General features: G+C 35.8%; 2 protein-coding genes across 6 annotated transcripts in view; both read left to right on the forward strand.

Moving 5' to 3' along the window:
• The first annotated feature begins 1,093 nt into the window (after window positions 1-1,093).
• LOC147500966 (protein PSK SIMULATOR 1-like) overlaps window positions 1,094-12,224 on the forward strand; it is a 28,521-nt gene continuing 17,390 nt past the window's right edge. The window contains exon 1 of the mRNA XM_086605991.1: window positions 1,094-1,255. Within this exon, the coding sequence (XP_086462117.1) occupies window positions 1,227-1,255 (29 nt within the window). The 5' untranslated portion in view covers window positions 1,094-1,226. The remainder of the gene's footprint in view (window positions 1,256-12,224) is intronic.
• LOC147500967 (protein PSK SIMULATOR 1-like) lies at window positions 1,250-8,030 on the forward strand. 5 transcript variants are annotated; one of them, XM_086605983.1, is made up of 13 exons: window positions 1,250-2,374; window positions 2,844-3,709; window positions 3,831-4,182; window positions 4,302-4,394; window positions 4,496-4,586; window positions 5,083-5,176; window positions 5,602-5,699; window positions 5,940-6,009; window positions 6,121-6,224; window positions 6,756-6,872; window positions 7,012-7,088; window positions 7,369-7,413; window positions 7,507-8,030. In XM_086605983.1, the coding sequence occupies exons 1-13, from the start codon at window positions 1,293-1,295 to the stop codon at window positions 7,754-7,756; spliced, it is 3,339 nt and encodes a 1,112-aa protein (XP_086462109.1). In that variant the 5' UTR covers window positions 1,250-1,292; the 3' UTR covers window positions 7,757-8,030. The 5 variants fall into 5 exon arrangements, with proteins under 5 accessions (XP_086462109.1, XP_086462110.1, XP_086462112.1 ...); XM_086605984.1 differs by having other exon boundaries at window positions 3,861-4,182; XM_086605988.1 differs by having other exon boundaries at window positions 2,233-2,384.

Raw genomic sequence — 12,224 nt, forward strand, 5'->3', positions numbered from 1 at the left:
ATTAACAGCGTAGTCTTATTCTGTTACCGTAAATAGCTGTCGAAATATTTTAATTTGGCAACAAAATCTAAACAAATCAAAAGAGAGAAGTTGTTAATTCAGCCCCGAACTCATCTTCTTCCCTCCTATTTTTTTTTTTTAACTTCTAACCTTCAATTTCAGTTTTAATATTTGATATTTCAAAATCCCCACTTTAAATATGGACAAAGAAATCTGAAGCGAAGCATTTGGTGATTGTACTAGTGCAAAATGATATAAGTAGCAAAAGCAACATTTCATCATATATCAATAAATCTTAATAGCATTTCCAATGCAAGTCACAAATATTTAAATAATTTCGGACTGGATGTTAGATTCCGTCTGAATGTAAAAATTGAAAAAACGTGCCGGACGAATGAAACATCCTATCTGAAGTTTAAAAAACAAACCGAAAAAAGAGTCGATATTTCTAAGTTTTAGGTTTGGCTAATTTTTCATATATATGATCTCCTAACTATTATAAACATTACTACAAATAATCAAATTTTATAAATTTGCTAATATAGTATATATAAAAATGGTGAAAATGGACTGTTCACAATTAGCCAAATTTTTTAATTTAATTTGTTGACTACATTTAATGAAGTTACAAATTTCGGATTTGAATAAATTTTTGTGACAATGTTTAAAATAAGAGTCTTTCTACAGCAACACAAAAAATGAACCGAAATTTGTGAACACACTGACGTGGCAAGCAGAGAGACTTTGATTTGCAATATTTCTTGGAGAAATACACACTCACCCTGCCTGATGAGTGCCACATCAGTTTGTTCACTCATTCGGTTCAAAAGTGTGTGTTGCTATAGAATTTTGGTTAAAGTAATTGGAAGATCATATGTAAAAAAATTAACCAAATCTAAAATTTAGAAATATCATAATTACAATAATGAGTTTGTTTAATCATCAAGTTTTTTTTTTTTTTTGTAAAAATGTAAAAATGTGTTTGGTTGGTGGTTTGTCTGTACTCATCTCTTCTCTTCTCTTCACTTCATCTTCATCTCTCTCCCTCTCCACGCACTCTCAATCTCCACTCCTCCCTCTCCGTTCACTCCCCCACTGCTTACCAGTATACTTTAAATTCAGCTTCAGCAGATTTTTTGTAGGGGGTTGGTTTCTGTCTGATTGCTCACTCCCCACTGGTTAGCAGTCATGTGCAAAGCAGAGAGAAGAACAAGTTATAAGCAGACATGATCGTGAAACTTGTCATTCCATGCAGGTACGTGATTTAGTCCTTGGATGAATGTTAATTTTGAATGGCAAATTTGAGTAGAGTAGAAGATAAAGATGACAACTTGGAATTAATCAATAAGATAGTGAGTGAACTAGCAAAAGAGAAACCACAACTATTTACACACCAGCAGCTTAAGAGCTTTACATCAGGTTTCACTAATAAAGTAGGCCATGGTGCGTTTGGAAATGTATACAAAGGTGTGTTTCCTGATGGTACCCAAATTGTTGTTAAAGTACTGAAAACCAACATGCCAGATGTAATCCAGAGGCATGACATAACAAAGCTACAATTTATAGCGGAAGTGAGTACAATGGGCAGAACTTACCATCGAAATCTGATTAAACTATATGGGTTTTGTTTTGATGCCGATATAAAAGCACTTGTTTATGAGTACATGGAGAATGGATCATTGGATAGGGTTTTGTATGAGAACCACCTTCGTCTAGAGTGGGTGGAGCTATATGATATTGCAATTGAAACAGCCAAGGGGATCTCTTACTTGCACGAGAATTGCAACCCGATAATTATCCACCACGACATAAAAGCTGCTAATGTGTTACTTGACTCGTCTCTTTCTCCTAAAGTTACAGATTTTGGATTGGCTAAGCTTTGTAAAATTAACGTTAGTCAAGTTGCACAGAGCAGATTCAGAGGAACAGAGGGATATGCTGCCCCTGAGGTGTGTTTGGGATCAAAGCTAATAACATATAAATGTGATGTTTATAGCTTTGGCATGATGTTATTTGAAATCTTGAGGAGGAAGAAGAATAATGATGCTGAAGATTGGTTTCCAGGAAAATTTTGGGAGTATTTTGAGAACAAACAGTTGGATGAAGTTCTTATCGAGTGTGGCATTATGGAGAAGGATAAAGAAAAAGCAAAGAGATTATCTATGGTCGCTTTAACGTGTGCTCACATCTATCCCCAAGACAGACCTTCCATGAGTACTGTGGTGAAGATGCTCGAAGGTGAGATACAACCTCGTCCACCACGTATAAATCCGTTTCCGTATTATGACTCTTCATCTGGTGATAGCAGCATAAGCGGCAGTTCCACAAGAACTCGCAGTTTACCCCCCGTAGTCTTACCTGCATATGATAAAAGGTACAATCAGGTACTTACAAAGTTTTTCTTCTATGGGTGCGTCGGGTGCTCTTTATTTGGGAAAACCTCACATCCTTGCTCTTGCAGGGTCCATGGGCGGACCTACAGCAGGGCTAACAGGGGCTGTACTCCCCCCTCCCTAACTTTCTTAAGGAAAAAAAAATACTATAGATAATAATAGCTAATATCCTCTTTTGATGTTATGTATGCTGTGTGATACAGTGACTTCTTCCTTTCAATTTTTTTTTTCTTGATTAGCCCCCTTGAAATCCTGGTTCCTCCCCTGGCAGGGTCAATTTCCTCCTAGAACTCTAACACAACCAAAACACACGCATGAACACACACACACACACACACACACCACTCCCCACTTCTCTCCGGTGCTCAGTTGCTCACTACATGAATTAATAAACAGCAACTATTTGTTTTTGTTTTTATGTAAGACTTCAACTAATCGTTATATTTTCAGCCTGGATGAAGAGGATACTACACATAAGGAATACACTTCAAGCCTAACAGTGAGACAACCTCTTAAGGACACTACAATTGAAGTAATAAGTTCTGTAGATGATGAAGAGGTCGTTATTCCTACAAGACAGCCGCCCACAAGTAGTAAAGAACCGGAATCAAATTCAACTTTTAAATCAGTGGAAGAGAGTTGTCCTGCTGGGGTCGAAAATTCTGTTATTGTTTATGCAAGTACAGTGCCAAACTCTAACATTCCTTACAACAGTTATTTTTCTGGTGAAAGCAGTTTGGGAACTCGTAATGTACCCCCCATAGTCTCACCCGCCTTTGATGAAAAGTACAAATTCACTCCTGTAGCTGGCAAGCCGCATTCTTTCTTTAAACGGCTAGCTACGATAGAAGAGGGCTCAACCCATGAGGAGTACGGTTCAAGCCATACCATGAGGCAACCTCTCAAGGGCTCTGCAGTTAATGTAAAAGGCTCTATAGATGGTGAAAAGGTCGAAAATTCTGTTATTGTTTATGCAAGTACAGTGCCAAACTCTAACATTCCTTACAACGGTTATTTTTCTGGTGAAAGCAGCTTGGGAACTCGTAATGTACCCCCCATAGTCTCACCCGCCTTTGATGAAAAGTACAAATTCACTCCTGTAGCTGGCAAGCCGCATTCTTTCTTTAAACGGCTAGCTACGATAGAAGAGGGCTCAACCCATGAGGAGTACGGTTCAAGCCATACCGTGAGGCAACCTCTCAAGGGCTCTGCAGTTAATGTAAAAGGCTCTATAGATGGTGAAAAGGTCTTTAATTCCACCAGGCAGCAGTCCCTGCCCAAAAGTTGTGAAGCAAAAGGGAGTTGCCCACCTGGAGGTGAAATTTCTGTTATTATTGTTTACCGAAATACAGGGCCAAACCCTATTCCAAGTTGCGCCCTGATAAAAGACTTTAGATGTAATAAATATAAATCTCGTGTTCAACATTTTCCTATTAGATGATGAATCTGTCGTCTCCAACGCGCCAGGCCACAAATCCGGGTTCTCTCTCTCGTCGTTTATACCCAGTTGGAGCCGGCCGAAAACTGGAGGCTCTCAGAAAGGATGGAAGCTCACTCTTGGCAACCTCAGTACTGGATTTATCCCAGAAGCGACAACAAAAGGAAACATAATATCGATATTGGCTTTTGAGGTTGCCAACACAATTGTTAAAGGTGCTACTCTTATGCAATCACTTTCAAAGGAGAACATAGAACATTTGAAAGAAGTGGTGCTTCCATCAGAAGGAGTTCAATACTTAGTATCGAAAGATAGGAAAGATCTCCTAAGGATTGCTGCTGCTGACAAGAGGTGTGTATTAGAAAATTTTCATTTTATTCTATTCCTTTTGTGTGCGAGTCTAGTTGCATAATTATTTCCATACCCTCTTCTAAAAGATTCCATTTCTTCTTTCTATTACATATAAACAGGGAAGAGTTGAAAATATTTTCAGGTGAAGTTGTCCGTTTTGGGAACCGGTGCAAAGATCCTCAGTGGCACAACTTGCATTCTTATTTTGAGAAGTAATATGAATGGATACTATCGTACTTTAACTTTTATTGTTTCTTACCAGTAAATGCATTTTTCATGCCTTTGTCATCAATGTTTTCTTATTCTTTTTTAGGATGGGTAAAGAAGTTGTCACCCAAAAGCAACTGAAGGAAGAAGCAGAAACAGTGATGCAGCAACTGATGACCATGGCCCAATATACAGCTGTGAGTTAACTGTGAATGACTAGTGTAGGAAGGCGCACACTTATTACGTTAAACGTGATTTATTTTTTCTTCATATAGCAACAGTAATCTTATTTTAAAAAGTCATGTAATGCACTTGTTTGTCTGATGCATATCAGCACCCCTTTTAATACAGATTATACTGTCATGTGTGTTTTGCTTCCTGCTGTAAACATCTGTAGTGGTTAAAAGATTTAATTCAGCTTATTTCAGGTTCTTCCTTCAGTTCCTTGACACACACAAAATTCAAGGGTGGGGTGGGAAGGGTACAAACACGTAATAAAAGTAGAAGTAGAGGAACCAAGGAAGAGCAATCTCAAACTAGGCTCTGAGTATGAGCAAGACAGCAAGTGGTCTTTATTTTCACTTTGCTGGAAATCATATTGTAGTTTTTGTAATTATGATGTACAGCCTTGTAGTTGTTTGAACGTTGTTTCAAGAATTCATGAAGCAAAGAAAAGTTTGTGTTTCTTTACAGGAATTGTACCATGAGTTGCATGCTCTGGACAGATTTGAACAAGATTATCATCGAAAACTTCAGGAAGAGGATAACTCGAGCGCTGCCCAAAGAGGTAAATTGATTGACAGTTGACCATAAAGCTATTGAGACAATATAGCCAATGAAAAGAAAAGTTGATATGAGACAATGCTGTTAAAAGTGTTCTCCTTGATACCTGTGGTTTGGCTGCCTCTAGAGGGCAATAAGGTGCTCGGGCACCCTTGCAAAACAACCAAACTAGGGTTCTCAACTTAAGAATTATGGTGTATTGAGTGGGAAGTAAGATATGATTGTTTTGAACCTATCATCAAGATATCTTCTTGTGATCTTAGTCCATTCCAGCAGAGATTTGAAATGTAACCAAGTTGTGAGCGCAGTAGAATACATTATCATGTATCTTTCTCAAATATATAATCTAATGAACTTTGTCGTTCATCATTGTTATTACTTCATTATCTATACATGAGGATAGTTGACTTGGTTTACTCTGACTTGTAGGAGACGACCTTGCCATCTTAAGGGCAGAATTAAAAAGTCAAAGGAAGCATGCTAGAAGTTTGAAGAAAAAGTCACTCTGGTGCAAGATTTTGGAAGAGGTAAATTACCATATATTTTCATATCAATTCGCAGAAAATTATTGGTCAAGGATTCAGTTTCTTAGGGATAGTTTTATCTGTTGCTATTTTGTGCATTTCAGAAAGTTTAATTGTGCAGTTTTCTTAGTTCTTTCTCCATCTTTATCTTGTATCTTATTATGCTGACTTAGAGCACATAATGAATGTTTTTATGTCTATTTGACCCTGTAAATAATAATTGTAATATCACATATACTGCAGGTCATGGAGAAGCTTGTTGACGCTGTTTACTTCTTACATCTAGAGATTCATGATGCATTTGGCAGTGCTGGTATTTATTCAAAACTTTTAGTTGAAGTGTGGGACTCCAATTTATGTGGCTCTGGAGTCAATTTTCTTATTGATTAAATCTCATGATGCTTTCTCCTTGCCGTCCTTGCAGACACTAAGAAACCATTAAAAGGATCTCAAAACAATCATCAAAGGTTGGGACCTGCTGGTCTTGCATTGCATTACGCAAACATAATTACTCAAATTGACACACTTGTGAGTTCACAATTGCTTTTTACAGTAAAATATTTGTTCCTACCATTTCACAAGCCTGATCTTCTAAAAAAACTAAAAAAGTTAATTCTGAATATGGTCTTAATATCTGCAGTATACTTAAAAAAAAAAAAAAAAAAAAGTGTTTGTTGACTTGGCATTAACATTTTATGAATGGAAGTTGATGGAAGTGAATTTTGAATGTGGACGAAGTTGTGGAAGTTGATTGATTCGGTCAAACAACTTCCTCGCAAATGTTCAAGACACGTGTTTAATTGAATAGACTTTGCGTTATGTGGGTAGGTAGGCTATAAATTGAGTCTGAGCATGGCTTTGAGCATGGGCTTTTTGGGTTCTGAGCATGGGATTTATTGTAGATAAGCTCTGAGTATGGGCTCTGAGCGTGGGTTTGTATTGAATTGGGCTTTTATTGGCCACATTTGTGGGGGGCGGAACATATACTCTCGTCAGAAGTGATATTTTGCTAATTCATGTGGGCAAACTTTTGAATGGAGAACTTCTTGGTGTGGTCAGGTATCTCGATCAAGTTCTGTGCCTCCAAATACGAGGGATACATTATACCAAGGGTTACCCCCCAGTGTGAAGTCAGCTTTACGTTCCAAATTACAGTCATTCGAGGTCAAGGAAGAGGTATACACCAATCCAGCTGCACATTTCAAATACTGTGAGGACTTATTGATTTAGTGAGGGAATTGAGACTGTTGATAAGCACTTCCACATATTTAATCTACTTACTGTATAATGACCCTCTCAATTTGTTTACTCGCAGCTAACTGTTACACAAATTAAAGCAGAAATGGAGAAAACTTTGCAGTGGCTTGTCCCAATTGCTACAAACACAACCAAGTAAAAAGACCCAACCATTAATCTTGTTTTTTTTTTCTCATTTATTGTATTTACCTATTTTAAAGTGTGTTTGATTGATCATAGCATGTTTTGTTGGAAAATATTGTGAAAACCATGAAAGTTTAATTTCAAGTGTCATTTTTTCAGCAAAAGTATTTTTCCAGTGATAATTCTCTAGCAGTGAAACATACCATTGGATATGATACTTATTTTTCCTTAAAATTCATCGAGTACATTCACTTTTTGTGCTACTGTTGATTTTTTTTTTGTTATGAACCAGAGCACATCATAGTTTCGGTTGGGTTGGAGAGTGGGCAAATACAGTGTAAGTCATTAATTAGTTAATATATGTTTAATCGTGATTCTTTGAATATCAGAAAATTTTCAGGTTAAAAGAGCTGGTTTTACTTGTTTTCAGGTCTGAGGTAAACCGAAAGGCGGCTGGACAAACTGAACTAATTAAGATAGAGACACTCCATTATGCAGATAAAGAGAAGACTGAAGCTTGTATACTTGAGTTAATCGTGTGGCTTCACCATACTACCAAATCACCTACGAGGGTCCCAACCCAGAAAACAATTCCACTGGAGATTTTCCCTGTTAGGAGATTCCCTGTTATTGATTTTGATATGGACTGGAATGTTATTGAAGCTGGCTCTCCGGAATGACACTTATACAAATGAAGCTGCCTCTCTTACTTATAGTTTCAAGAAAACGTTCTGGAACCACTATAATCGATGCAAGAGGCGTACATCCAAAGGTTTCTGAGTATTCACTTTTCTCGAACAATTCTGTAAAAATATATAAACAAGTTCTGTTAAATTGTATATTAGTGGTGATGTTAGGAGAGTTGTAATATTGATATATTGATATATTGTATAGATTGATTGAGAGAGAGAGAGAGATTGATTAGGGTTAGAGTGATTGAGTTGAGTTGAGTTATCTACCCATAGTTATATATTTATACTAACCTATAACATGATAATAAAAACTACTAGATATGGATGTCCACATTTATAGAAACGTGAGACTTTCCATATAAAACATATTTTAATATTGACATATTCTAATACTCCCCCTCAAGCTGGAATGCCGCATAATTGCAAATAACAGTTTGAATGACAGAAAGAAAATATAAGAATATAGTTTCCCATTTCGCATAGAACAGTTTTTAGTTGAAGAACTCAAACAACTGTTGAGACAAAACGTTCTGGAAAGTGAAACCGCTTCGTAGACAATGGCCTAACCTCGAAAACTAAATTTGAATGGTGCAAAGGTCTTTGATGTAGCAACCTCGAGATGAATCAATAGGGCAATGATAATGTGATCGCAGAACCGGAGAGATGAATCTGAATAGGGCAGTGATGATATGATTGCAACCTGAGAGATGAATGCTGAGTACCTGGCATCATTGCGGCATAAAAGGAATTAGAACCTGAAAAGTTGAACCATCAACGACAACAGCATATGAGAAGCTCCTCAATAAGAAGGCGAAAACAAAAAGCCGGTGAAATACCATAGAACTCAGAACCATGATATTAAAGGGATTCAAACCCTGATATATTTAGGCAAGGGCGACTAAATCGGAGCGGGCAACAAAACAAGACTAAATTGAGCGCGCCTTGACAAAGGCAATCTTGAGCGCAGGTGCGCCTATAGCGAGTGTGTGATACAGAGAAAAGGGCACGCGCCGCTTTGACGGCTCTCATCTTGAGTGCGGGGCTCATCGGCTCTATAATGCGAACAATAGAATACGAGAGAGAAGCGCACGCGCCTTGACGAAGGCTCATCTTGAGCGCGGGCAAGCCTTATATACTGATTTCGAAACAAAGAGATTACGGAGTCAGAGAGATTGTGGAACTTGAATACTGACTTCGAACCATGGAGAATAATGAGACGAGAGATTGCGAAATTTGAAAAGTGCCTTGAACATGACGATGAACAGTATCCGTGAACAGTTACGATGAACAGTACCATCCAGAGAAAAATTGAAACTTGAATCAAGATAGAAAAACTTCTTCTTGTGAGAAAGATTGAAACTTGACTTGAATTCTAAAAATTGAAAATTGAAAAAAAATTGATTTTGATATTGATATTGATTTTTTATGATGGATTCCTCTCCTAACATACCACGAAACTTTGATTTTAACCTGACGCTCTGATACCATGTTAAATTGCATGTTAGTGGTGATGCTAGGAGAGTTGTGACATTGATATATTGAGAGAAACCAATAAGAAGAACAATGGAAAATAATATATATTGATTGATTGAGAGAGAGAGAGAGATTGATTAGGATTAGAGTGATTGAGTTGAGTTGAGTTCTCTACCTAAAGTTACATATTTATACTAACCTAAAACATGATAATAGAAACTACTAGATATGGATGTCCACACTTATAGAAACGTAGGATTTTCCATATAAAACATAGTCTAATAAGTTCAAAATAATTGTAGTTGGTTGGACCTCATATGTATGACGTGGTGTGTGTTGAAAGATGGACCATGTAATAGAAAAACCATGGGCGTATGTTTGAAAGATGGACCATAAGGAAGATAACTTGAGAAGTATGGCGGACATACAATTTCATTTATCTCATTCTCAAATCTGTGCGTGTGTGTTGTGTGCATGGTATCCGATTATTCGAAACCAAATCGGAACCGAAACTGTTTAGAGTGGTTTTGGGTCTTAAAATGTTAGATCCATAAAAAGTTGGTCTTTATGAACCAAACCGATAAAGAATCGGAACCGTTAGAACCGAATAGTTAAAAACCCGTGGGCATCCTATTAAAATGGGAATTTCTCTCCTATTTGAAAAACGGGAATTTATCTTCTATTATAACGAGAATTTTTCTCCTATTAAATCAAATTCTAACACTTTTAATTAAATAGGGAATTCTTCTTCTATTAAAATGAGAATTCCTCCCCTATTGAAAATTAAGCGAAAATCTAATGTATCTAATTAAAATGGGAATCATTCTCTTATTAAAACAGAATCTCTCTCCCAATTGAAAAAAATGGGTTTTTAAAACTTAATTTAAAACAATTTGTTATAAAATTAAAACGGGTTAGCGATTAAAACGGTAGTCCCAATTTTCTAAAAAAAATATAAATGTTTTCAAAAGAACCGGTGCGTATGCACGGGCTTATAAGCTAGTCTTAATATTAAAGCTCTCACAATGGGCATTTTTTGAGTTCTATTAAAATTTCACGTCATCTCCTATTAAAACGAGAATTTCTCTCCTATTTGAAAAACAGGAATTTCTCTTCTATTATAACGAGAATTCTTCTCATATTAAAAAAAATTATAACACTTTTAATTAAAGCGGGAATCATTCTCCTATTAAAATGAGAATTCCTCCCCTATTGAAAATTAAGCGAAAATCTAGCGTATCTAATTAAAACAGGAATCATTGTCCTATTAAAACAGAATCTCTCTCCTAATTGAAAAAATGGGTTTTTAAAACTTAATTTAAAACAATTTGTTAGAAAAGTAAAACGGGTTAGCGACTAAAACGGTAGTCCCAATTTTCTAAAAAAAATATAAATGTTTTCAAAAGAGCTGGTGCGTATGCACGGGCCTACAAACTAGTCTTAATATTAAAGCTCCCACAAGGGTATTTTTCGAGCTCTATTAAAATTCCAAGTCATCTCCTATTAAAACGGGAATTTCTCTCCTATTTGAAAAATGGGAATCCTTTTTTAAAACGGGAATTCCTCTCCTATTAAAACAAACTCTAGCACTTCTAATTAAAGCGGAAATCATTCTCCTATTAAAATGGAAATTCCTCCCCTATTGAAAAGGAAAAATCTAACATATTTTAACAACCCCAATTTTTAAACAACATAGATTACATTATTTGAATTGAAAATAATTATTATATTATGAAGTCTAGCTTGGTCTAGAATTTGTTTGGTTGTTGATTTTTCAAAAATTGTTTTTACTTGAATTGTTTGTTAGAACTTGTGTGGGTATTTTAGAATCATTTTTGGGGTTGAAAATATTGTTAAAATGTACCCATTGATATAGGTATGGACCTTGGGTGTTTTTAGACCCATTTGAGACCCATAGGTTAACTTAAATATACTTAAAACATTGAATTAACAATACCTGCGAATTTTCTCTGTAAAAATCTCATTATTCAAAAACAAAACCCTAGCCTCCATTAAAAAGAATATTTTTGATTGAAAGAAATAAAAAGAAGGGGAAGAAGAAGAAAAGGGATTGGAGAAAAAGAAGCATATATGGATATTCTTTTGGAAATTCAATTTCGGGTGAGTAGTCTAAACCTTATTTTCATATAATTGATTTATTACTGTGGTTTAGATTAGTTGCGTATTTAATTATCTATAATGATATAGAACTTTGAGATCGAAATTATTTGTTTAATCAGAGACTTTCGGTATATTGAGTTATTGGCACTAAAAGTTTAGCTTTGCTATATAGGTATTGTTGTGTTTAGGAGTACTTGTATACGGTAGTGAGTAAACCATGTGTTTATTGATTGATTGGTAGTATTGTATAGGCCTGCAACTGTTTTGATTGATGTGAAGTCATTGGGTTTATGTTATAGGGTTTTGATTTTCAGAATTTCAGAACTGTTCTTAGTAATTTAAGCATAGAAAATTCGTTTTTGATCTTTTTGATATGAATCCAATGCCTGTCTACTGTAGACACGCATATCTACAACTTTCGTGTTTTGTAAAATTTCATATCTAGTCGTTTTGCATACTGAAATTTAAGTTGAAGTCTGACGCAGAAACTGGGACTGAAATTGAGCAGTCTGAAGTAATAAAATCATATAAAATAAAATATTTACTCTTTTGTGTTGATTCCAAAACCATTAGAATCTAGACTTACAGAGGTATAACCTCATACTTTGACCCGAGTTCATACTCGTGTTTAAGATTATGAAAACTGACTTCAATATATGATAATTGTTTGTGCACATATTCTGGATATGTTGCATTGTAGGAAGTGTATAGGACACTATACTTTGTAGATTTGTGGGAAACCAAAACCTAATAAAACCTTAGAGAGTCTTTTATCCGACGCAATGAGCCTCAATTAATTTGGATGAGTGACGGAAAAGATATGACCTCGACAATTCTATGCGTCAGAAATTCTATTCGTCAT

The sequence above is a fragment of the Coptis chinensis genome, chromosome 4 (genome assembly GCF_015680905.1).
Source record: "Coptis chinensis isolate HL-2020 chromosome 4, ASM1568090v1, whole genome shotgun sequence".
NCBI classification, from domain to species: Eukaryota; Viridiplantae; Streptophyta; class Magnoliopsida; order Ranunculales; family Ranunculaceae; genus Coptis; species Coptis chinensis.